The 24,452-nt window shown below is 43.2% G+C and overlaps 3 protein-coding genes across 4 annotated transcripts; 2 read left to right on the top strand and 1 right to left on the bottom strand.

The window, feature by feature from the left end:
• The first annotated feature begins 335 nt into the window (after positions 1-335).
• On the top strand, positions 336-21,105 carry LOC6589812 (serine/threonine-protein kinase grp). 2 transcript variants are annotated; one of them, XM_002015303.2, is made up of 7 exons: positions 336-492; positions 9,897-10,223; positions 10,683-10,906; positions 16,673-16,850; positions 18,377-18,519; positions 19,307-19,516; positions 20,148-21,105. In XM_002015303.2, the coding sequence occupies exons 2-7, from the start codon at positions 10,099-10,101 to the stop codon at positions 20,822-20,824; spliced, it is 1,557 nt and encodes a 518-aa protein (XP_002015339.2). In that variant the 5' UTR covers positions 336-492; positions 9,897-10,098; the 3' UTR covers positions 20,825-21,105. The 2 variants fall into 2 exon arrangements, with proteins under 2 accessions (XP_002015339.2, XP_026844448.1); XM_026988647.1 differs by lacking the exon at positions 336-492 and adding an exon at positions 3,846-4,506.
• Positions 805-1,941, top strand: LOC6589810. Its single transcript, XM_002015301.2, has one exon. It carries the CDS (start codon positions 951-953, stop codon positions 1,785-1,787), a length of 837 nt encoding a protein of 278 aa, XP_002015337.2. The 5' UTR covers positions 805-950; the 3' UTR covers positions 1,788-1,941.
• A 440-nt stretch (positions 21,106-21,545) lies between the features above and the next one.
• Positions 21,546-24,316, bottom strand: LOC6589817 (enolase). Its single transcript, XM_026989006.1, has 3 exons — positions 24,194-24,316; positions 22,728-23,451; positions 21,546-22,658 (listed from the first exon to the last, which is right to left on the bottom strand). The coding sequence occupies exons 2-3, from the start codon at positions 23,442-23,444 to the stop codon at positions 22,074-22,076; spliced, it is 1,302 nt and encodes a 433-aa protein (XP_026844807.1). The 5' UTR covers positions 23,445-23,451; positions 24,194-24,316; the 3' UTR covers positions 21,546-22,073.
• Positions 24,317-24,452: the final 136 nt, after the last annotated feature.

Below are 24,452 nucleotides of genomic sequence, written 5' to 3'. Positions count from 1 at the left end.
TTTCCGAACCATAAAGTATATATATTCTTTATCAGCATCAATAGCCGAGTCGATTGAGTTCGTCTGTCTGTCCGTCTGTCCGTCCCTATTAGCGCCTAGTCGACAATTTCTCTTTATCGAATGCAAAGTATCGATGCCGATAACGAACAGATGTCATTTGACATTTTAAAAATATACCGAAAAATACTCGAAAATATTCTTCAGTATATTCACGGTATATTTCTGACGGTCGGACGGTATATATTAACGATAAATCCGCGGTCACACTGTTGACAACTCTGCGGTCACACTGACGACTTGCAGCCTGGCCATTTTTCGCAAATTTTTAATTAAATTCGTAAATGAAAGCATGTGCATGTCGAAATTGAAGTGAGTGCTGAGTGGAAAACTCCATTTGTCAGCCGGGCGTTTGTGCGCGAGCCAGTGCATTTTGTGTATACGTAGCAACCCAAAAGAAGGCAGCCGGAAGGTGTGCAAAAAGAGACGCCTCTGGTAAGTTTGCTTAAATAAACATTAATTTGCCCACACGACATATGTATTGTGTGGAGAATCCCCGCCTCTGCCGAGCAGTTGTACGCCCGTTTGGAGCCGTCTTGTCTGGCATGTTTTTTGTGCATTTTACACATTTTCCTTTTGTTTGACTTTTTGGCGCAAAATAATCTACCACACCGGTGAGAGAACTCCCCACAGCATGGTGGCCCAATGCGCAATTTTTGCCCAAACGCGTGTTCTCCTTCCGCGGCGTGCGGCAACTCTTTTTTAAAACGCAGTTTAAGTTGCGTTTTTTGTTTTAAAATACCCCTCCCCTAGTTTTTGTTATTTTTAAAATTAAGTTGTACGATTGCCAGTTTAGTCGGGGGGCTAGAACGCTACAAGTAAGCTACGCACTTTCTGTTGGCTCAGCCTAACTGTAAATCTTACATCTGAAAATCAGTTAGTTTTGATACAAAATGGCTTGGAAACCGTCTACACGTTTCGAGGACGATCTTCTCGATTCACAGCCGGGTTGTAATTTTGTGCTGGGCCAGATGGCCTATGAGAAGAAGCGCGAGGCGGAGTACACTCCACGTCCCAGCGACACGTACGACTTCTTAGCGGATCGCAACAAGCGCAACGCCGTGATTGATAAGCTGCACGGGCCGGCGAGCTCCAAGACCAAGGGAATCCAGGACTGCCTGGCCATGATGGAGCGTATCCAACAGATCGCCGGTACCAAGCCGTTGGGAGAGCACGCCACCATGGAAGACTGGAACGACACGAGCACCGTGGAGCGGGAGGCCGTTGCCATGATGCGCCACTTTGGCCTGATGTCCATGGGTGTGGAATCGATGAAACCGCTTCCGCTCAAGGAAGAGACCGAGCCCAAGGGTCCAATTCACGTGCTTTGCAACGGCCATCGTAGGATGCCCTTGATCACGGATCCCGAATACTTTCGGCCCCGCAAGACACGCCTAGCCAAGAAAACTACCACCAGCAGTCTCTCGACCACTAAAACAAGCTTCAACGATTCTGGCTCTTACCACACCGCCAACGACAGCAGCTTCTACGGATCCGCTGTATCGGAGCTGGAAACAACAGTAAGCAGTCATGATAATTGCGGTGTACAATACAAACTGCTGGATGACACGACACTAGAACCGAAAAAGATCCCAGCGACAATACCGAAGAAGCCTCTAGCAGCAGAAGCCAACAAAGGCCGTACGGGACAGATATCCCAGCGGCGTCTGAAGCAGCGTCAACGTCGTCTCCTGGGTCGGACCGAGAAACCCCAAATTGAATTGAACTGAACTGAAACCCACTTCCAAAAAAGTCAAAAGCGTGGATTATAGACTCTCAAAGGTTTAACCAAATATATATCCCTCTTTTGGTCACCATTTCGCAAAGTTAGAGTTAATGTTTGTCAAAAGAAATAAAATAAAATGTATAATTCGTATAAAATAGTTTATTAGTACACGGAAAGAACACACTATTTTATCTTAATTTTATCTGCAATATTCAACAGCCAACATTAAAAGTAAAAAAATTATATTGGCATACAGAGGAAAACTTCAAGAATAGCTTGTTTTGCCATATACACAATATTTATCCCATTTATCAGATGTCCAAGCAATGCGCAAATAATTCCCTAATCAATTCTCTTCCACACCCCCTTCCTAATGGTATTGTTTCTGTGTATAGAACTATTATTAATTTGCTGAGCCAATCAATTAAGCCTAATAATCTGTCCCTGAGTGTCGCCAGAAGACATTTCGTAAAGACAGCTTGGCAGAGGGAGTATGTCTGTCTGTCTTTCGACAGAAGAGGACAAGGTGTATTTATATAGGGTGATGCATTTTCAGAGACCATATTTTGTTTCAGATTTGTGCAAGTGTTAAGTGATATGGTTACATGTGAACCACGTTATACGATGAAAGCAATAGATTGCATGGTAAAATAAAATCTGCTTCACCCTATCTTAATTTTCCATTGCTCAGTCAGCCTTTTTTTCGACAGCAGCGCGGCTCTTCTCTCTCATCTTGTTTTGTCCTCAGCTTCTCTTCTCGCCTGAGAGTGTGAACGAGACACGACACCCATACACTCGCACATGCAAAGCCTCGTACTGCAAGTTCACAGTTTCCCCGGCAACCGCGTGCGTCTATTGTCTCTTTTTTTCTTTCTTTATTTTACTTTTATTCTTTTTCTTAGCTCTCTCCTTTTCTTTCGGTTGTCAAGCTAAAAGTTGATGTAGTTGTAGTTGCTGGTGAAATGGATGCTGCTGTCGCTCTGCTGCTGCTGTGGTTGTGTTTTTTGCATTGAAATCATGTTTTTGTTGCTGTTACGCAGAATACACACACAAATAAATAAATAAATATGGAAGCAGTAGTGAGTCCAGTCGGAAAAAAGGAGATGGAATAACAGAGAAAGAGTGGAGCGGGAATAGAAGAGTCGAGAGGCTCGAAAGGAGAAGCCACAGTTACTGCAAAATGTATTTGCACATGCACTCAACAGAAGTTTTATCGTTAGGGAATATGTTTAGAAACCTTATATTTTTATATTCAAAAATGGTTTAGAAACAATTTATCTGTTTACATCTAGAGGGTTTATGAATAAATATTTGCCCGAGTGTAAATAAGTAGCATGTGGCTGCCTCGCTCCCTCTTTAGGGTGGACCAGTTGCGCGCCAGACTGTGAGTTGATTTGATTTTGTTCTTACTGAAATTCTGTTCAATCTATTTGAAGTTCTCTATAATCCAATTGCTTTCAATAACTGGCAGTATCGAGTTTCGCAATTTCTTGTATGGTTCACTCTATTCCTAAGAGTCAGCGACGTTAGCAAAGCTTCCGAAAGGTATAGTTAGTTAGGTAGACGCAAAGGCGGAAAAGGTAGGCAAATAAAAGACGAAGAAGACGCAGAGAAGTAGCAGAAGCAAAGGAAAAAAAAGGAGCAACAGCCCTCGCCGGCAGCCGGCTTTATGCTGTCAACGTCGCTGAGAGCAAGTTAAACTTGAAAGATTTTGGCGAGTGAGAGAGAGAGAGAGAGCGAGAGGCTGCAGAGAGGATCCACACCACCATAAACGAAACGTGTGTGTGTCCGTGTGTGGCTGTTGCTTTCCTTTCTCCCTCATCATCCTCCACCGTTTTGGCGCGCGCAAGCGTAAGCTCTCGCTCTGCTCCCTCTCTCTCTCTCTCTCTCCGGTTGGACTCTGGTAGTTTCCGAATCTATGGGCAGGCTTTCGAAGACAGCGGCGTGGCGGTGGCAGAGTCATTTCAACGGTGAAACAGGACGAACGGCCTTCAGCAGGACTTGTAAAAGCTAGAAAAGAAAAACCCGAAAATAACTTTACTCGCTGTTATAGTAGTGCCGTGTAGTAGTAGTTGTACTATTGTAGTAAACGCTTTTCAATCGAATTTCATGAAAAGCCGAATCAGAATGGAGAGGCGTCGAAAACAGACGGACCACGAGGATGCCCCTGCCAAGAGATGGCGACTTCGGTGTAGATACAGACACAACGCGGCTCACAGGATGCCGGATGGATACCGTCTGTGTCTCTGCGCGCGTGTGTGTGTGTGTGTGTGTGTGTGTGTCCTAAGCTTCGACGAAGACGCGGGCTGAGACATTTTTCAGTGGTGACTTTTTCGACAAAACACGGTTCAATTCGGTTCGTTTCGGTTTAGATTCGGAGCGGACCGTCTTTTCTTATAACCCCCTTGGGGTAGTTGTTGCCGTCGTGCCTGATGTGATGCTTGTTAGGAAAGCTTCTAAGGAGAATGGAGACAAAGGTAGCGGGAAAAGGAGAAGAGTGCAGAAGGAAACGTCAAAAAGACACGAGGAGAAGGAAAATAAAGCGGATCAAGGAGAATGATGAAGAAGGATCCAGTCCAAAGAGAAAAAGAATGAAGATGGAAGCGCCAGAATGTGAACAAATAACCTCAAAAGGAACCGCAAACGCGTGTTCGCTCTGAAAAGGGGGCAGATGAATGATTCCATTGATGTCTCCAGTCCAACCCCCTTCTGCGGACACGACGGTAATCGCTCTTTATCATATTAATTAAATAAACTTTTATTTGAGCGTGCAATTTATAAACAACGTTATTGCATATGCGGCATTTTTCCCCCCCCGCTCTTTAACATTTTGCAACGCCCGCAAAATAAAAAGGAAAAACTCGAGGTTAACAGAAAGAAAAAAATAAATTGAGGGAAAAAAAAACTTGCAACGCTGGTCTTGCCACTTGTCTGTCCGTCTGCCAGCCTGTTATGCCTGTCCGTCGGTCCATCCTTCCGATGCCTGTGTCTCTTTTCTTCTTTTTTTTTATAGCCATGCAATATCTTTTTTCATTTCTTGCTTTCCTGTTCGCAGCAGCAACAGCAGTCGGCCGCTGGAGCCTTCCTTCTTCATGCACAGGGCGCACGAAAAAAAGCGAATGTTCAAATTGAAATACTTTACAAAACTCGTATTTGCTTAGCCTTATCGGCCGCCGTGCAGACCGACACTACACACACACACACGCTTACAGATACACACACCTCAGCAACGACTCTGTCCTGAAGTTTTTCTGCAACTCGCGCTGTTGCTATGTGCCCCCCTGGCCCAGAGGAGGAGGTGGTGCTGTAACGAGTCGCAAAGGCCTCTACTCTGGAAAGCCGCCTGCTGCTGGGATATCTGCCTACTATCTGCAAAATGATCAGACCAGAGGATCCTCTGGCAATAAGGAAGAATAAATCATTAGAAGAAGCTTAAATATAGCGATTACCGTAAAATAGGAAGGGGTTTGAACGGTGATACATGTTGAAGAGCGTGCTATAAATAGATATTGGACTCTGTCTTAAACTACTACATATACCCTTTTCATCGCTCCTGAAAACTATAGATTGCTTTGTACACCTTCATATCCCTCACAAGTAACTGACATTTCTACAAAATTTGTTCTAGAATTTTCTCATCGTGTAGGCTTGTAGTTCTTTAAGCTGTCCAAAATTTTAAAAATGAGATGCTATATATTATTTTATATTGAAAGTAATACCTTCCAGAAGAAGACATTTTTTAAGAATTGGAATGGATTAGTAATCCCAATCATAGTGTTCAGTTTCAGTTCTCTCTTGGTCTACTGTCTCTTTCAAAATAGAATCGTGAATGCGGAGCCCTAGCTTGCTCCAACAGCTATTACTATTAGTTTCTTTGGATCATTCCTTTGCACTGTCTTTTGGTCTCAGTCAAGCCATAAAAAATATTCATAAATTTCTTTATTGCAATCCTCAATGTTTCCCTCCCCCCTTCGAGCTGGGCGAAACCCGAAACCGCTGCGGGAAATCTTGGCTCCTGCGGGGCTAATGGCTTGGCTAACCAACAACCATCATCATTACAGGGTTTCTTCTCTTTTTTTGTATTTGGCATTAGCCAATAAGCCAACCCAGATGGTTTTGACCATGGCCTGGACTTGGACTGGACTCTCGCTAGACTGGATTTCGACTTGCCACAATATCATTAATTTCGTAGCCGCTTGTTGGCTGGCTTTCCCTGGTCTCTGCTCTGCTCTCTGCCCACTCATCCAGCGACTAGTTTTGCCTGTCTCCTGTACTTCAACTGTCCTCCTGGGATGGTATTCCCATGCCCCCACACCCACTTGTGTCCAGGGCTAGTGACTCCTGTCCTCTGTGGCTGGCCTGCTTTGCTCTTCTCTTGACTCGCTTTTTGCCTTTCCACTAATCCATGAAAATGGTTCTACTCTGTGTGTATCTGTGTGAGTGTGTGTGTTTGCTAGTGTTCCAACAAAAGACACGTTTAAACATCCCCCTTCCTCCTTTTCTGGTGCGCTTCGATTGACTCTTTAATTTTATTTGATTTTTACTGTAAAGCTCTCGTTCTGTTTGTTTAGGATTTTCGTTTTGGTTCCTTTGTGGGGAGTCCTGGTCTGCCTTTTGGCTACATGAATATTATCCTCATTCTCATCCAATTTCGTGCTCCTGTAAAACTGTTTAGTCATAGCAAAATATCCTTAGATTTCATTACACAGAAGTTAATCAAGATGCATTTATCTGATCGGGCCAAAAAAAGGAGCCTAAAAATGTCCTACAATTTACTTTTGTTTGTCATGCCGACCCCGTAGTCATTTATATTGTTTTGATAAGTAGGGAAACGATGCACGATGAAAAGCAGCACAAATTGATGGGTTTTCCCCCATTACACACAAATTTTCTTATCATTTATTATGAGAGGCCTTTGACAGGTGACAATTTCTTAATGATTTGGGTCCAAATACGATTATCAGTGCGGTTTTTATGATGCCATTCGATTGAGATTTTCTATAGTCAGAGAATTTCTGCGGTTTAAATGTGTGGTTTTTTTGTACTTGTCGCGTCATGTACATGACGCGTCACATTGATGCCTAGACTCGAGACGCACAAGCGAAATAGAATGAAATTGTGGAATACAGTACTTTAAACCTCTTTAATTAAGAATTAAAACCCCTGAATTAATGGGTTGAAAGATTGGGTCTTTTATCAAGGGAGATGTTTAGACAGCATAGACTTTTTCATATTCATAGAATATGTAAAGGAACACTCTCCATTTCAGAGCAAAACTTTGCTAAGAATCTTCTATCTAGAATTCTTAAACTATTCCTTTTGCCTAAACTTTAACTTAGGAATTCTCTTGAAACTAATTTTTGGGATTGTGTCTTTCCATACACACATCTACAGGAATGAATGAATGAATGTATGGCCTCCATAACATACTTTTCCAACTTTGATATCTCTCTTGTGGAAGTTTTTTCCTTTTGTTTTTTTTTTTTGCTCGCCGCTGTGGAAACTTTTTGTGAAAAACTTGTCAAAGTTTTTAGTGGAGTTTCATTACTCATCCGGTATCTCCCACTCCCCCAGCCTCCCTTTTCATTCCATCACTTTTGAGGTTTTGGCTTTAGGCTGTCGACACGTGCTGTGTGACACGCCCCGTTGTCCCCCATTTCTCATTGAAGCTTGAATGGTGCAACACATGTTATCTTCCACACCCTCTGTTTGCACACCTTCTGCTATGAAAAGGGTTTGGGGTGGTATGAATAATTTAGAAAAAGATATTTCATCATTTTGGGAAATTAACTCAACTTTTCTTGGGGAGTGTTAGAGATTATAATACTTTAGGATGGACATTTAGAGTAGGTGCAGATATCCTTAGTAATCTAGAAATATGTACCTTGGAAATCCATAGGATATCATTTATCCCACAGCCATAATCCACAAATCTGCTATACAATTTGCATGATAATCAAAACCCAGTTCTTATGCAAAAATTGGATTTAAAAAAAACTTTTCCATTATTCACCGAAAAAAAAGGAAATAACTGGATAAGAATAGGAAGAACTATAGGAGGAAGAGAACACGCAAAAAATGGTTTTCCCTGTGGCATTAAACCTAAAAATAGCCCAAAGAAAAACTGACGTGAAAAAAATAAAGTACAAAAAGAGAACAGACAAAAAGGAAACTCAAATACACACACACACGGAGATACGAGTGTACCCAAACGCAAACAGACACTTACGCAGGAAAAAATTCCACTCTGTTGAATGTACAAAGAAAAAGTACAGATAGGACAGATGTACAGACATGCCCCATAAGAAATGTTAATGGTGGCCTGTTGAACAAGCCAAAAGCAACAGTGGCAGCGCAGTCCTAGCTAGCAGAGGCAGAAGAGCAGAGAAATCAAAGCTACAAGAGGCAGAAGCAGGAGAAGCTTTGCCGGCAAAAGAAGCAGCAGCAGCAGCAGAGAGCAGAGCAGAGGAACCTTCACCGGCAAAATAAGTAGAAGCAGCGGCAGAACAGACTCCAAACTAACAGAATTCTCTGAGCGAACACAGCATCCTCTCGAGCTATAAAATTCACTCAAGCCCTGTCAAGCGCAAGCTCGTTGAGATATTAAAAGAGAACAAGAGAGAGGGAGCAATGGCAGCAAATTAAAGCTAGTCAAGCATAACGGCGACGTCATATTGCGCTGATGGGCAGAAGAGAGAGCTCCAGCGCCAGAGAGGAAGGGCGGTTGGACAGAGATGGAGTTTCAGAGAGGGGGAGTAACCGAAAGAATGAAGATAGAGAGAGCTGGGACATCTGAACCGACGGAGATGGAGCCAGAAAGAGCGGAATAGTGATTGCCAGAGCAGAAGCTAGAGAGAGGAGGGGTGATTGTACCGACACTGGAGATGGTGCATGATGAGTGGTGAGCTTTTTCCAGCGCTAGTTTAATATACGCAATATGCTGCCATGGGGGCTTGTCGCAGGGAGAAGGAAGTGGGATGGAGTGGAAGGTGCACTGCGGCAGGGAGTCGAAAATCTGCGACTGTTGATGGTGTTGTGCTGTACCACCCACTCACTGATACACGCCTACGCAAATGTACACACAACTTGGAGTACATAGAACAGGCACAGTGGGAAATAACTGAAATATAACAGCAATACCATGTGTGAAAGCCAGGAGACCTAGATTGGTGCATTTAATGTGTAAATGGTATTAGATCTGTCAAATTATGATCATTGTTGATTGAGATTAAAGGGTTGCTGCTAAGTGCTATGAGCTTCCTTTGAACTTCCTCAACATGTTTTCTTTGTCGAAGTCTTTGTTATACCATTTTACGATATTCTCTTGAAACCAGATCATCATTCTATTTACCCACATACCACCAGTGAAATCATATTTGACTACAAATGCAATAAAAACCAATTCAAAGGGTAGGTAGGATAGGTAGGGATGAAAGTGGTTTCTATAGATCTATGAACTTGTTTCTTTGAAATTCCTTTGTATATTCATTTTTTTATAATCTCTAGTATGTTCCATTGTCCTTCCTTATTACTCATGTACACACACTCGCATGATTCACTCAACTCCACTCCCCATGTCCTTCTTCCCTTCAATTGCTCGTCGAAGCGAAGCTTGCGCGCTCTTTTTTTTGTCGCAAAAGCTTTGAAGCGCCTGCGCCGGCTAAAGTGTCGACTGTCGGCCGGCTGCCCGATGGAGAGCCGAACGAACCATGACCATGCCAAAGGATGAAATATTAAAGGCGGCAGGCAGGAGCAGGAAAGCGTTGTTGAAGCTGTTCGGGCTGTGGGGGGGCTGTGTACACCACAAAATTTCAACAGCAGCAGGCAGGAGGCAGTCAGCATCCCCATGTGCTTTTTCCGAGCTCTCTCTCTTACTCTCTATCCTTGACGTTCGCAGAAGTGTGCGTGGCGTATATGTATGCGTGTGAAACAAAGCGTAAATGTGAATGACAGCGCGCGGCGGCGGAACGTTGTGGAATTGTGCGGAACACATCGCAATACAAATTAGAAAAGTTCGGCGCTTGGCGGCTTTCCCGTCTCATTCCCCTATATATCCTTTCTACTCTGTGTGTCCTTCCACTAATAGCCATCTTTGTTTTTGCCTTTTTGACAGCTATGCACGAGGTCGCAGCAGAAGCTTTAGCAGGCGGCAGATGACGACGACTACAACGACACCACATGGCGGCAAGGCACCAATACAACACACAGGATACGGCCAACAGGATATTAAGGCACGCAGCAAAATAAACAGGACCTAGACCTCCTCCAACCGTGGACCCAGAGAAAGGAGCCTATCGGTAGGACTAAGCAAACAAATGGCGGCTTTCATGGCAGGAGCAGCAACAGCCGCCGGGGGAGCGGGAGCCGGTGCCGGAGCCACTCGGGAATTTGTCGAGGGCTGGACACTGGCCCAGACCCTGGGCGAGGGCGCCTATGGCGAGTAAGTTACCATCCGAAAAATTTCATCAATTTTTGGCATCACTTTGGGTTCGTGTGTATGAGTGTGTGTCCGTGTGTGTACTCGTGGATTCAGATGTGTGTGGGTCGAAGTCAATAAACCGGAAATGCTTCTGCCGCAGAGCAGTGGCAAAAAAACGAACGAACTGTAACTGAAACTGAAACGCACTTTTCCGGCGTATTCCCGCTGTATACGACGACTGCTGCTGATGTGCCCCCTGCCGGGCAGGCGCCGCACTGCGCATGTCCCATGGCGGCGGCATCCTGACATCCCGCCGCCGAAACGGGGAACACGGCACTGCCACACGGACCAGTCGCTGCACAGACGACACCGAACCGAGTTGCAAGTGCAGCAATGCAGTTTTCCCGATTTGTTGCAATAGCTAATCCCTGCGCTTTATCTCCTTACTTCCCTTTTCCGTGTGGCTGTGTGGAAATGCAGAGTGAAGCTGCTCATCAATCGGCAGACGGGCGAAGCTGTGGCCATGAAGATGGTGGATCTAAAAAAGCATCCGGATGCCGTCACATCGGTGCGGAAGGAGGTATGCATCCAAAAGATGCTCCAGGACACACACATTCTCCGGTTCTTTGGCAAGCGCTCGCAAGGCAGTGTGGAGTACATTTTCCTGGAATATGCCGCCGGCGGAGAGCTATTCGATCGAATTGGTGAGTACGGAATAGAAGTGGGATTTTAAAATGCTTAACTCGGATTTAAGGTATCAATGATATACCGGTTGTATATAGGCACTTAGTGGAAAAGATAAAAACCTGCTGTTTCTGTTTGTATTAAATTTATCGTTTTTTTGCCACCGATAATATGGAAAATGTTTAATCTAATTCATGGAAAACTTTAAAATTGTATGTATAGTTTGAAGTTCGATATACATATTTTTGCAAATTTATTTTATACAAACACCTAATCGTTGGTGCCGAATGGTATCTGTGCGAGTCATCTATTCGCTTAGGGGAAATTGGTACAGCGAATCAATGTTATCATCATGCCTCATTCGACCACTCTGCACAAGTGGAGCAAGGATGCGTAACGCACATAAATTTCAGTGGTTAAAGGCAGTGACATTTTTTCGAACCACGAAATCTCAGCATCGTCTTGGTCGTAAATTGAGAGCGTACAAATCTACAAAAAGAATCGGTTTGCATTTAAAAAAGTCTACCCACCACTGGTTTTCAGCACTCAAAAGATGAAGTTTATTTAATTTAATGCCTTGATTAAAGTATCATTTTATTCTAAGGCAGTAAATGTACTTCCAGATTTATTTTGCGATTTTCTTACACCGTTCTTAAATTCTAAACAGACACGGTTTAATAAAAGCACAATAAAACTAGAACTAAAACTTTGAAACCCCCTTTGGCTTGACATTCAACGCCCATTTAAATGCCATTAAAAAGACAGCTCGAATGGCTAGATTGAAACTGAAATTTCATGGCCAAAACCAATCTTCTTCTATCTTTGGATAGTTTCCAAAACCAAAGTGAAATCCCACTTGCACCACAAACCAAAACAGTAGTCAAACTCTTTTTTGTGTATTACAAAAGCCTGTTGGAGAAACTACTTAAAGTTTGTTGGCCACTCAACTGGCTATAAGCCCGAATTTCGCATAAAACTTTTGCCAAATAACGACGAGCAGGAACAAGATCCAATAACATAAATGATCCCTCAAAGCGGTTACCAGAGAGACCACACAGAAAACGAGACTGTCTTGAAAAGAGGACTGCATCTTTCCGAGTGGACTGCTCATTAGACTCGGGGTTTACCAGCCATTCGGATGATGTGTGTCCTAGAATCCTTATGTGTCCACACAAAACCTAACAATCCGTGCAACCCACACAAACAGCAGACAACAGACAACAGACAGCAGACAGCTGGACAGACAGCTCAGAGTTATGGAAGAATACTCGTACTCGACTCGTGGAGTAGACACATGCCAAAACCCATATAGACGTCGGCCCCAGACGCAAATATGCCAATATGTGAATCCAGAAAAATGTCACAGACATACGACAAGCGGAGGAGGATTGATGTGGCATGGATGGAAAACACATTCCAAAAACCAGTTGGGAGCCTGGTGGTGGGCCACCGACAAATCACATTGACAAGATACAGATCTTGATTACAGAGGAGGGGCTCGTCCCTCCCTCTTCTGGCCTGCCTGCCACTTGCAATGACAATTTGCCAAAAACAGACGGAAGGGAATGTGGCACAGAGAGAGAATATAAGTGGGGGAGGAGTAGTAGGTGCAAAGTTCGTGGCATTTTCATAAATATTAACAACTTGGCAAAAGGTCAGCGCGTACTATTCGCATCAGAGGGATGATAAGGCAGAGACTGCGAGAGAGAGAGAGGGGGGAAGGGAGAAAATGGTCTCCCACTAATGGAAGTGGCATCCTTGCACTGATTGCCACCTCATACCTCATTTTCCTTCTCCTATTCCCAATCACACCGTCATCGTCATTGTACTTTCCATCATACTCGTCCTGCTACTGTGTTTGTATCTGTGTGGGATGGGCAATAGGAGGGGGATGTGTCGGTTCGGTTGCATCGGGGAGCTAGTGCAATAATCAATGTGGCAGCCATATTTAGTCCCTTGCTGCTAAGCCATTTTTAATTATATCTAGTGATGAGAGCGTGGGCCACAGAGAGAGAGAGATCAAAGCAAAATTCATAAATTATGTGTGGTGTTAATAATTATATTTTTTTTTTCCTGGAAAGGGGTTGCCTACATAGGGCCATTAATATTTTTACTGACTAATATCAAAAACAATGGAATCAACTAGATGTCGCATCTAAAAATTTTCTTTGCTTACATTAAACACGATGGCTTGATAAAATGTGTGTATTGCCTAAGTGCAACTGAACTTCAAATTAATCCTCTTTCTTTTAAAAATCAGTCAAATTGCACCATATATTTACATATGTGCGTCTGTTAACAGAAGCATCACTGAATACTTAATCATCCGATATTCCTGTTAGTCACGAGCTTTCATCACAAGCTTCTGAATCGGTAACACTTGCATCTCTCTTTCTCGCTCTCTCTTCCTCATTGGATGTGGTCTAGCGCCTGTTGGGCATGCAACAAAAAGTCCTTTTTTTAGGGAGAAGGAAGAGAGGGCATGGCATGGAGTGCCATGAATGGGTTGCCATAAATAGGTTCAATATGCAAATGGAACATAATGGAAAGGCACACATACACACAACTGCCCATTTACTGCACTCTCCCAGAAACAGATGTGATGTCCTTTCGCCCCGCCTGTGATGCGTGTGTGCGTACGAGTGTGTGTGTGTGTTTAATTGTGTCTGTTTGCACAGAAATGCATTCATTAAGCTTATACCCACCCAGAGATGAAAGAGACAGCGAGGAGTAGCAGGAGCAGAAGGACATATAGATTCTGAACCTATTTGGTCATTCACTCAATCGGCACGTCCTTTCCTGGGGAGGGGGAGAGCGACGAAGCCCCTGCCCTGCTGGTGGAGTATGATATATAAATTATACTTCAATTACAAATGAAATTTTCGAATAATTTCCCCATCATAAATGTGGCGGCCCCGTGATTGGAGCAAAAGGACATGGTCGGTAGCCTCCTTCCTCTTTTCTCTCGCTTTATGAAATGCAATTAATTATGCTAAAATGTTACTGACATGCAATTTTATAGCTTTCATCTGCTGACAGTGCCTGTCCCGTCACCATCATCATCATGATCATCTGAGGCGTATTTTCAGCGACTTCATTTCGTCCTTGTGAAATGTATGCAAATTATGTGTTTTTGTTGATGGCACTGGTGGCAATGCCACTCCAGCTTAAAGTCAGTCAATATTCTACACTTAAACAGATACATATATGTATATGCAGAAGATTTCCACTCGTTTCCATTTAATTTTAACCCGCAAAGAGTTGTGCAAATGGCGCCAGCATCAGCAGAGCATCAGGATGGCAGGAAACAGCCAACATGCCACATGATAAATGAATGGCAAACAATGTGCCACACTCTCTCTCTCTCTCTGTGTGTGTGCCACACGCCACACGGAATGCTGACAACAAGAGAGTAGGATGCCATGCCAGCAGCTTATAGATGGGGGCCATGAACGAGTCCCTGATGGTCTCGGGGAGGGTGTACACCTGTTATAACTTTATCTTTTTCCCTGTAAACTTTTCAGGTATTACAAATTGAGAGTGACAAGAAGCCAACCAACTGAAGGGATAGACAGGGAAAACCGAGAGGGAAAAGCAGGTGGAAATGTCTGGAAGAAGACTATCAAAAAATAAGCAAAATGTCCAACATTTCTCAGGAAATTCTATAAAAATGGAGAAAAATGATTACCTAGAAGTTTTTATTTTTATATTCACTAAAGTGTGTATATATTTACAGTTTTTCTAAGTATATGGGGGTTTTCCAAGTAGTTTTCATGCTGTTGAAAATGGAATTTATTCAATAAAAGTTTTTATTTCGTTACTGTAGAGTGGAATCCAGAATATAGGTAATAATACAAGTATAAGGATAATTTTATTTAAACGTTTTTGGATTTTTTGTGGAAAAATACTTCGGAATATAAATCTTCTGAGGATCTATAGAAGATCCATTACCGAATCAGAGTAAAGAGAACTTTGCAGCAAGTTAAATTAATGCGCAATGCTGAAACTGCTGAAATGTTAGTCAAATTAACAAATAAAGCCAATTAAATTTATGCTCCTTAAGGAGATAAAGAGATAACTGAAGTAATTCATAGTTTGTGAATTTAATTGGAATGAATTTCCCAACTAATTTGTAACCATAGAAAGTGGTTAAATCCTCATGAAAAGTGCATCTCAACTTTCAAAGAATTTAAGCGAATTAAGCTAACGGACCAGGCCACAACCTTCCTGAGTCAATAGATGGCAATTTTCTTTAAAAAGTAGAGCGTCGCCTGAAGGCCAAAAACTTTAACAGAGTTTGCGAAACGAGTTTTCCCTTAATCTAAGTTAATTACTGTGAAGCTTTTGCAACCAAAGAAGCCCAAAAGGTAATCCATTTTCCAAAGGAAATCGAACGTTTTTGCACCAGCAAACAGTATATAATCCCAGCCACTTGAATTCCTCTCTTGAAGCTCAAGTTTTTCCAATGTTTTCCTCCCTTGCTGTTCTCTATCAAAGCTACACTCGAATGAATGATAGACAATTAAAATTGAGGAAACTTCTGGAATTTTCTGTTTGCACAAAACTTTGCATCAACTTTTTTTCTGCAAATAGAAAAAAATTCACTACCTTTCCAGGGCTACTGTTTTGCCTTTAAAGGGTTTCCGTTTCGTTTTTGTTCATTGGGAAAACTATAAAATTCAATCAATATGGAAAATTCCATCAAGTCCGTCCATTGAAAATGTCTAAACATAATTTTGCTCTTTGCCTTTGAGGGGAGTCGAGTCGAGTCAATGGCAATGGTAAAAAAAGCAAAATCAATAAGCAACAAAATGATGGGAATTGTGGGGCTAAAGATATGGGAATGGAGACTCATCCGAACAGGATGCAGCAGGATAGGATGTTCAGGGACCTGCCTTTGACAGTCAATCAGGTGAACGGAGGGACAGGAGGAAATACAATCTGTCTAGCTTTTACGAGTAGTTCCCTCAGCTGAAGGCTTTTTCTCTTGAGGTTTTTCTAGTATTTTCCATCCATCTCTCGTATCTGTCTTTCTGATTATGTCGTTTGAGAGCTGAGTTGGAAGGCGAAAATGCTGCACTTCCGAGTGCAAGACTTGTTGGGTTTTTAGCTCCTTACGTGAGACTTTCTAATGCTCGGAAAAAGAAACAAACCCCGAGAGTTGAGAGAGAGAGAGAGAGGGAGAGAGAGAAATCTCAACAGGTAAAAGTGGAAACTAAACAAACATTTTGGACGCATTGTTTGTGTCCAGAGGCTTTGATTAAAATTTCATAAAACTGTTGATTGCATTTTTGTACGACCCATTGTCGTTGTTGCTGTTGTTTTTGGTGTTCTACTAGACGAGAGGCCGTGGCTAAGCCCATAAATCCTTTAGACACGCACAGCATGCAGGCAGCCAGGATGTGGGATACAGGCAGAAGGATGATGCTCTCGCTCGCATTACATTTGTTTTTCCACCTGCCTTGTCTGACCCCTGACCGGGGCACGGCACCCGGGTTTTGTGCTCTGCTGCACATATTTTCCATTTTCAGTTTTTGCGTGTCTCTCGAGAGGGAAACACATACGTATAGGGATAGAGGATACACTCTCGAAAAGAGAGAACGTGCGAGGCGAGGCGGTTGAAACATAAATTCCATTTTTTAAATGTGTCACAAAATTTAATTCAATTTCCGTGACTTCTTTTTGCTACTTCGCCTGACTGACACCATTTAACCACCTCTTAAACTGCACATTTATACCGAGTAGTATTTATTATATCGTATTTTGTTTGCATTTTTCTTTTGCAGAACCCGATGTGGGAATGCCGCAACATGAGGCCCAGCGCTATTTCACCCAACTCCTGTCCGGACTGAACTATCTGCATCAGCGTGGCATTGCCCATCGTGATCTCAAGCCGGAGAATCTGCTGCTGGACGAGCATGACAATGTGAAGATCTCCGACTTTGGCATGGCCACCATGTTTAGGTATTAGGTACAACGAAATCGCATTTCAAGGAAACATCTGACAAAACAAAAACAGACCCGAAACTCCCATTTGGTTTTGGGAGAATAATTGATGATGGTAGAAGTATAGGGAAGGATGGTCTTGTTTGCTTAAAGATTGTGTAGGTCTGCAGCATTCATCTCGTAAGGAAAACAATATATTGTTTCTGGGAATCCATATGCCATAGATTTGTTTTCTTAGATTTGGTTTACCATAGATTTATCTTCTCAGATAATGCTGGAACTCGGAAACAAAGTAAAAGCTGGGGACATGTAAAGTTTTGCTTAGAATAGTAAAGAAATAGTTGCCTGTAGATAAATTCCTATAAAAGTAGTCTAATCATGATAAAAGGAATGTTTGAATATCCTGCTTCAGAAATGAAGAAGAATGAAAAAACGAATACGGAAATCCCTTTGACGAATTTGAACCTTTTGTTAATTTTCCTAACTCAGATTTTAAAACCTTTTGTTTTTAAGAATCCTTGAAGATGTATATGTCCGATCCCAACGGAGCTCATATGTAATTCTTTTTTTACAAAAAACAAATACCAGCATTCAACATGATATAAAGACATGTCCATTTGTTTAGGTTTAAGATGACAGAAACAAGAACAATCGGTCTTGAACTCTGATTTAGAAATACCTTTATGTGCGCCAAAAAACTTCATTTCAAGCATGAAAGAACTATTGAGAAAATGAATAATGCCCCCTTCAGGGGGTACTACATATATCTAGCATGGAAAATCCATTAGCGCGGCCACTGACTGACCAGGAAAGAAAAGTTTTTGGGCGAAAATGAACCAACAAACAGAATTGTTAATTGAAAAACCCCCAAGGATTTGCTGCCTTGAGGCTAAAACAGAAACTCAATTTTGCTAATTGCACTTCTGCTTCTGCTTTGGACTGTGCTAATAATGTGTAAAAGTGCAGATGGGGGGAAAGTGCTGAAAAATTGAAGCATAAATAATTATTTCTAGTTCAACTTTTTATCAAATCATCGTTTCTGCACCATAAAGCTCATGTGTTTACACTCCAACTGGAGCTTGAGGCAGTGTTATCTCTCATATCTTTGTTCTTCTTTGCTTTTGGCTTCTCTTTTAGCCTACGCTTGAAAAATTTTCTGTTGCTATGCACTTTTCGATGGTTAAACGAGGCAGATAATATGCAAACAGATCTTGTAGATTTTTTGATTGAGGATAGAGAATTTCAGGGACAGCCTGTTGTAGAAAAATATCACGCCTACTTTGATCTCTCATGCGTACTCCGCTTTAAGTGCACCCAAAATGCTTATGCTTACTCGTTTAGCCCATGCTCGGGAAGCCTGCACTAGAATAGATAAGGAGAAGCTTACACACACACACATACAAACACAATCACACGAAAGATCACGAAGACTAACTTATTCTCTATTTTCTCTTCTCCTTCACATGCTCCTTTCTGGCCGAACTCTGCGCTTTTGCTGATGGCGCTTCGCTCCCTCTGCTCTGTTCGTCATTTCCGCCAAGCAGATGCAAGGGAAAGGAGCGACTGTTGGACAAACGTTGCGGCACTTTGCCGTATGTGGCCCCAGAGGTGCTCCTGAAGCCGTATCATGCACAGCCTGCGGATATTTGGTCATGTGGCGTCATACTGGTCACAATGCTGGCAGGAGGTAAGTGCAAATCAGGTGGAAACAAGTGATATAACCGTCAGTTTGCGTGTTTCGTGTGGAAAAAACACTGTTTAATGCACCGTTTAATTTTTTTGACCAATTTTTATAATTTTGTGCACCGAAACATTATAAATCAAAAGAATGTGACAGGAACAGTTGCAAATTTGAAGCATATTTGTCTCGCTCGCTCGCCCGCACGTTCTCGCCTGCCTTGCTTTCCGTTCTCTGTCACACACGCATCATCATCGGCTAAGCTCCTCTCGCATCGTCACGCCACGCATCTCGTCTCGCTTTCATCTAACGGGATCCATATACATATGTACATATACGCACATGCATATGTATTATCGTTATTTTTTTTTGTGTTTGTGTTTCACTTCTCTATCTCTCTCCCATTCGCTGTCTGCCGCCTTCCATGCACTTTTTGTTCTCCTTTAATTTTTGCTGTTTCTTTGGTATTCTAGCTGTAGATTGTTTTTTGCACATTGTATATCATCTAAAGCTTTTATACCAAAGCTCCAGCTTAAATTGCTTAACAACGCACCAACAACAACAACAGTAACTACAGTAATCAGAAAACGAACCCCGAATCGAATGATAGTACAGTTATAACATGCAAAAAATAAAACAAACATCATTACGCAGTCAAAGCACGTTTCGAATACTCTACTCGTTTACATATTTAATTGAAATTGCTTTTCGTTTCGCACGTTTTTGGTTTTCCTTTTTGCACTTGCCAAATATTGCATAATGCTAAAATAATTTGTACAATTTAATTTTTGCACAGAATTGCCATGGGATCAGCCATCGGCCAATTGTCCGGAGTTCATCAACTGGAAGGACAATGATCGCTGGCAAACACAGACGCCATGGAGCAAACTGGACACACTGGCCATATCCTTGTTGCGCAAAGTACTGGCCACTAGTCCGGGCACCCGCCTAACCCTGGAGAAGATTCTCGATCACAAATGGTCCAACATGCAGTTCGCCGAGCATGGTAAGGGTGTTAATTTGATGCGGGCGCCTTCGAGTGTTTATCGAGTGATTTATCTACAAGCACACTTTGCCGGCTCAGGTACTTAGTGACTCTCAATGCTTTCGACATCTTGAGAGTCTCTCTGTGCCTGCACTGGCGGTGGTGCAACTGCAACGATTAAGGGTGTTCCTAATAAGTGTTATATTTAGAGTGTTATATCGAAAGTGTTTAAAAGTACGACAATCTAATCTGTGCTTAAGCCCTGCTCTGCTTCTGCTTTGGCGCTTTAGCTGTATGATAGATTTAAAATACTTCATAAAGCTAGATTACCAAAGCATTGGCTCTGTGGAAACTTCATCCAAACAATGAAATCCGATCTGCGTGTGCATCTAATTATATTTTGCTTGCAGCTTTTGTTTACTTTGGCCATGTTTTCTTTATGAGTTGATCTTTTGTTTGCACATTATTTGATCTTTGGTGATTTTAGCTGTATGGTGTATATCAAAGATCCATAGAGCTTTATCACCAAAACCCAAATGGTTTTTGCATTTTTTCGCTTGAGTTGCTTATGTTTTTAAAATGTTTTTTGTCAACAAAATCTGAAGAAATCAAGATTATGCTTACTAAAAAACTTTTCTTCTCCCACACAAAGATCGCTCTTTTGACTTGGTGGATTCGGCGGCTGCGTTGGAGATCTGCTCGCCCAAGGCCAAGCGACAGCGTTTGCAGTCCAGTGCTCATCTGAGCAATGGTTTGGATGACTCCATATCGCGGAATTACTGCTCCCAGCCGATGCCCACGATGCGTAGTGACGACGACTTTGATGTGAGATTGCGCAGCGGTCGGGCCACTGGGGGTCAGGAGAACCAATCCGTGGCCCAGGAGGCTCGCCTCAGTTACTGTTTCTCGCAGCCGGCCCTGCTGGATGATCTACTGTTGGCCACGCAGATGAACCAGACGCAGAGCGCCTCGCAGAACTACTTCCAGCGCCTGGTGCGACGCATGACGCGATTCTTTGTGACCACACGGTGGGACGATACGATCAAGCGACTGGTGGGAACCATCGAAAGGCTGGGTGGATACACCTGCAAGGCCAGCGAGGAGGGTGTGGTCACAGTGTCCACCATCGATCGGAACAAGCTGCGGCTAGTGTTCAAGGCTCACATCATCGAGATGGACGGCAAGATCCTAGTCGATTTTCGGCTGTCCAAAGGCTGTGGTCTAGAATTCAAGCGGCGCTTCATCAAGATCAAGAACGCGCTGGAGGATATTGTCATGAAGGGGCCCACCACATGGCCCATTGCGATTGCAACCAATTCGGTGCCTTAGTTTTTAATGAAATTTAACCTAAGACTTGACTCTGTTTCATTTGGATACATTATGTTTATGTAACTTGTGTTCACAGCACTCCCATTCATCATCACTATCGATCTTCGAATAGCTTAAATATTTTATTAGCATGTGCTCGTGCATTATCGACGATTACGTTTTGTATTATGTATACTGCCTATTCTTATAGCTCTACTATGATTTTAAATTTGTTGACTTTAAAATGAATACCGCGTATTGAGTGTAGTTGATTAGTAAAATAAACGTTATGAAACAATAAATATTTACTTTTTAAAATAAAAACTTAAGAATAAGAAGTACTACTTCATTTTGTGGAAATTGAAACAGAATTCTAAATTGATTATAAAATGAGTGTTTTATAAGTCCATTGATGTGGGTTTCGATGTAATTCAAGAATATATGTTAAATGGCCCTCGATAGCAACGTCACTTTATACCATGCCCAAACATCCTTAATTGGTTATATTTTTTAAATTTTGCAATTTATTGCTCCCAATATTCTACATTTTACATGAGAGACACGTGTATCTTACATGCAATGCTGCAGTGCACCCACCGTTCGACAGGGGGAGTCTTGGAGCAGCAGACTTCCCACAGATGCCGCCAATACTAAGAATGACATTTTCCACAAGCTTTTTTATTTTTTTATTTCACATGAACTAGCGATATTGAATATATATTATTGATTGAAACTTTTGTGGTGGTTTTTCTTCCAGTTTTGTGTATTGTTTTTTCTCTGTGGGATCGACTATTGGAACACCTGGGCATTCGCTTTATTTGAGTTGAACGATTTTATGCTTAATTCTATGTCTCAACAATAATTTTGTGGGTTCTCTGTAATGGTAGGAGTGGGGATTGAGTGTGTATATAATTTCAAATGAATTACAACGACTACAAATACGGATATCCACGCTGGCCAAGATGTTGCGGGGCGGCTGACAGAATATCTGATACATAGGGATGTTTGTTTGTTGGTTTTATATAAATAATGTTTTAACATTAATAATAATGTCTAGTAACGAAGCATAGAGACAGCAAACGGTTTCTGTTGCCTTTTGTGCGCCAGACACAAAATCCAAAAAGGGTTGACGAACACGTACACCAAATATCAGCACCACCCCAGGATGGGTCTTCTCCTGCAGCTGCTGCTGATCTTCATCCAGTCCATGCGGTCTCGTGCTGGATTAGCGGGTGCTTTCGGTGTGGTTGGAATTTTGAAGTAGCAACGCTTACTGGGGCTTCCTGAAGTTCTTGCCGGCGAACTTGACACCGGAGCCGATCTCCTCCTCAATGCGCAAGATCTGGTTGTACTTGGCCAGACGCTCCGAGCGGCATGGAGCACCGGTCTTGATCTGGCCGGTCGAGAGACCCACAACCAAATCACCGATGAACGAATCCTCGGTCTCGCCGGAACGGTGAGAGACCATGGTGCCCCAGCCGTTCTTCTTGGCCAGCAGATGAGCGGCAATGGACTCGGTGACGGTACCGATCTGGTTTACCTTCAGCAGCAGGCAGTTGCAGGCACCCTTCTCGACAGCGGTGGCAATGCGCTTGGGGTTGGTCACAGTCAGATCGTCGCCGACAATCTGGATCTTGGTGTTGCAGGTCAGGTTGGTCCAGGCATCCCAGTGATCCTGATCGAAGGGATCCTCAATGGATGTAATGGGGAACTCCTTGATGAACTCCTGGTACAGATTGGCCAGCTTGTCGGGTGACAGCCACTGGGCCTTGTCGCTCGCGGGGTTCTTGAAGTCCAGATCGTACAGACCATCCTTGAAGAACTCAGAGGCGGCAACATCCATGCCGATTTCGATCTGGCAAGCGAATAGGAAGTGGAATTATAGAGATTTCATACATAGAGGACTCTTAAGATCTCTCCTTACCTTGCCAGTGTAGCCAGCCTTGGCGATGGCATCGGTGATCAGGACGAGAGCCTCCTTGTTGGACTGAATGTTGGGGGCAAAGCCACCCTCATCACCGACAGCGGTGGCATCCAGACCGAACTTGGCTTTGATCACGTTCTTCAGGTGATGGTACACCTCGGAGCCCATCTTCATGGCCTCGGTGAAGGTGGTGGCGCCGGTGGGCAGGATCATGAACTCCTGCATGGCAAGCTTGTTGCCGGCATGGCTGCCACCGTTGATCACGTTGAAAGCGGGCACGGGCAGGATGATCTCCTTGTTGCCGGCCAGATCGGCGATGTGTTTGTACAGGGGCACGTTCTTCTTGGCGGCACCGGCCTTGGCGACGGCCAGGGAAATGCCCAGAATGGCGTTGGCGCCGAACTTGCTCTTGTTCTCGGTGCCGTCCAGCTTGATCATGAAGTTGTCGACAGCAGCCTGATCAACCACATCCAGATTGGCTTTGATCACCTCGGGTCCGAGGGTATCGTTGACGTGAGCCACAGCCTTCAGCACGGACTTGCCATGGTAGTTGGCCTTGTCGTTGTCGCGCAGCTCCAGGGCCTCATGGACACCGGTGGAGGCGCCAGACGGAACGGCGGCCCGGAACAGACCATTCTCGGTGGTCAGATCAACCTCGACGGTGGGATTGCCACGGGAATCGTAGATTTGACGGGCCTTGATTGCCTTGATGGTCATGTTGGAGCTGCAAATGCAAGGGGAACTATTTGTTATCTCTGTTATCAGCTGTTTTGCATTTTAAATGTGCGCGCTCAGAAAAACAGTGTTGGAAAGCGTTGAATTAAGTGTTTTAAGCACGAAGGTCAAATGAAAGTCATTTTTGGCGTGTCGAAACGCAGGTCAAATCAAGGTCATGTCGCAAACTGACGTGTGTGTATGTAAAATGTAAAGTAAAGTAAATGTGAATGTAAAGTTACACCGCGAATGCGGTGGAAGAAAAAAATGAAAACAAAACAGAAAGATTAGTTATCGATCTCGTTGCACTTTTTTGCTGAACTATCGACTTTTTGCCACTCTAATCTCTAATATAATTATATTATTTTATCGATAAAATAAGGATTTTCGACATCCTTGTTATGTGTTATTTCCAACAACAAAAGTAACTTTCGGTGTGGTCGAGAAAATGACGGTGGAGGGGAGGGGAGGCCGCCTCGCCATTTTGGGGGCGCTCAGAAAAAAGCGAAACTACACGATTTGTGGAAATAATTGCAATAAACATTATTTCTCATTGTTTTAGATGAAATTGAATCATCGAAAAAAGCCAGCGGAGGAGGAGGGGCACTTGAAAAATTTGCACAGACATTTTTGTTAGATAATCGCAGAAACTTTGTGGCAGAGCAGATTTGATTGAAAAATTGATGGAACAATTAAACACACTTGGCAGATCAAATTATTAAATATTATTAGGCACACACACAGATACATACCAAGAACTTTTAAACTTGATAAACTTAAATCCAGATGATAGCGATTCTAGAGTGCGTCCGGCGTTGCTTCTGCTGTTGCTGGCTGCTTTGCTAATGAAAACCGTGGACGAGAAAATGACGGAGGAGGCCGCCTCGCCATTTCTCGCTGCTCGCGCAGTTTGGGGCCAGCAGCGGAGAGCGCCACGGAAAGCTAGCATGCTCGCAAACATGCTGGGTGGGTTTTTTGGGAGAGAATCGCTCTCTTTATGTGTGCGTTTCC

This window comes from Drosophila persimilis, unplaced genomic scaffold (genome assembly GCF_003286085.1).
Source record: "Drosophila persimilis strain 14011-0111.01,24,50 unplaced genomic scaffold, DperRS2 tig00000191-arrow-pilon, whole genome shotgun sequence".
Classification (NCBI taxonomy): Eukaryota; Metazoa; Arthropoda; class Insecta; order Diptera; family Drosophilidae; genus Drosophila; species Drosophila persimilis.
Note: the sequence above shows the minus strand (reverse complement) of the source record. Positions and strands in the feature narration are given on the sequence as shown.

Excerpts from the sequence above, each read along its gene's own strand:
- LOC6589812 (XM_002015303.2), top strand. The coding sequence starts at position 10,099 with ATGGCGGCTTTCATGGCAGGAGCAGCAACAGCCGCCGGGGGAGCGGGA. Across the intron at positions 16,851-18,376 it reads GGCATGGCCACCATGTTTAG|ATGCAAGGGAAAGGAGCGAC; the intron begins GTATTAGGTACA and ends TCCGCCAAGCAG. Across the intron at positions 19,517-20,147 it reads CATGCAGTTCGCCGAGCATG|ATCGCTCTTTTGACTTGGTG; the intron begins GTAAGGGTGTTA and ends TCCCACACAAAG.
- LOC6589817 (XM_026989006.1), bottom strand. The coding sequence starts at position 23,444 with ATGACCATCAAGGCAATCAAGGCCCGTCAAATCTACGATTCCCGTGGC. Across the intron at positions 22,659-22,727 it reads AGGCTGGCTACACTGGCAAG|ATCGAAATCGGCATGGATGT; the intron begins GTAAGGAGAGAT and ends TTCGCTTGCCAG.
- LOC6589810 (XM_002015301.2), top strand. The coding sequence starts at position 951 with ATGGCTTGGAAACCGTCTACACGTTTCGAGGACGATCTTCTCGATTCA.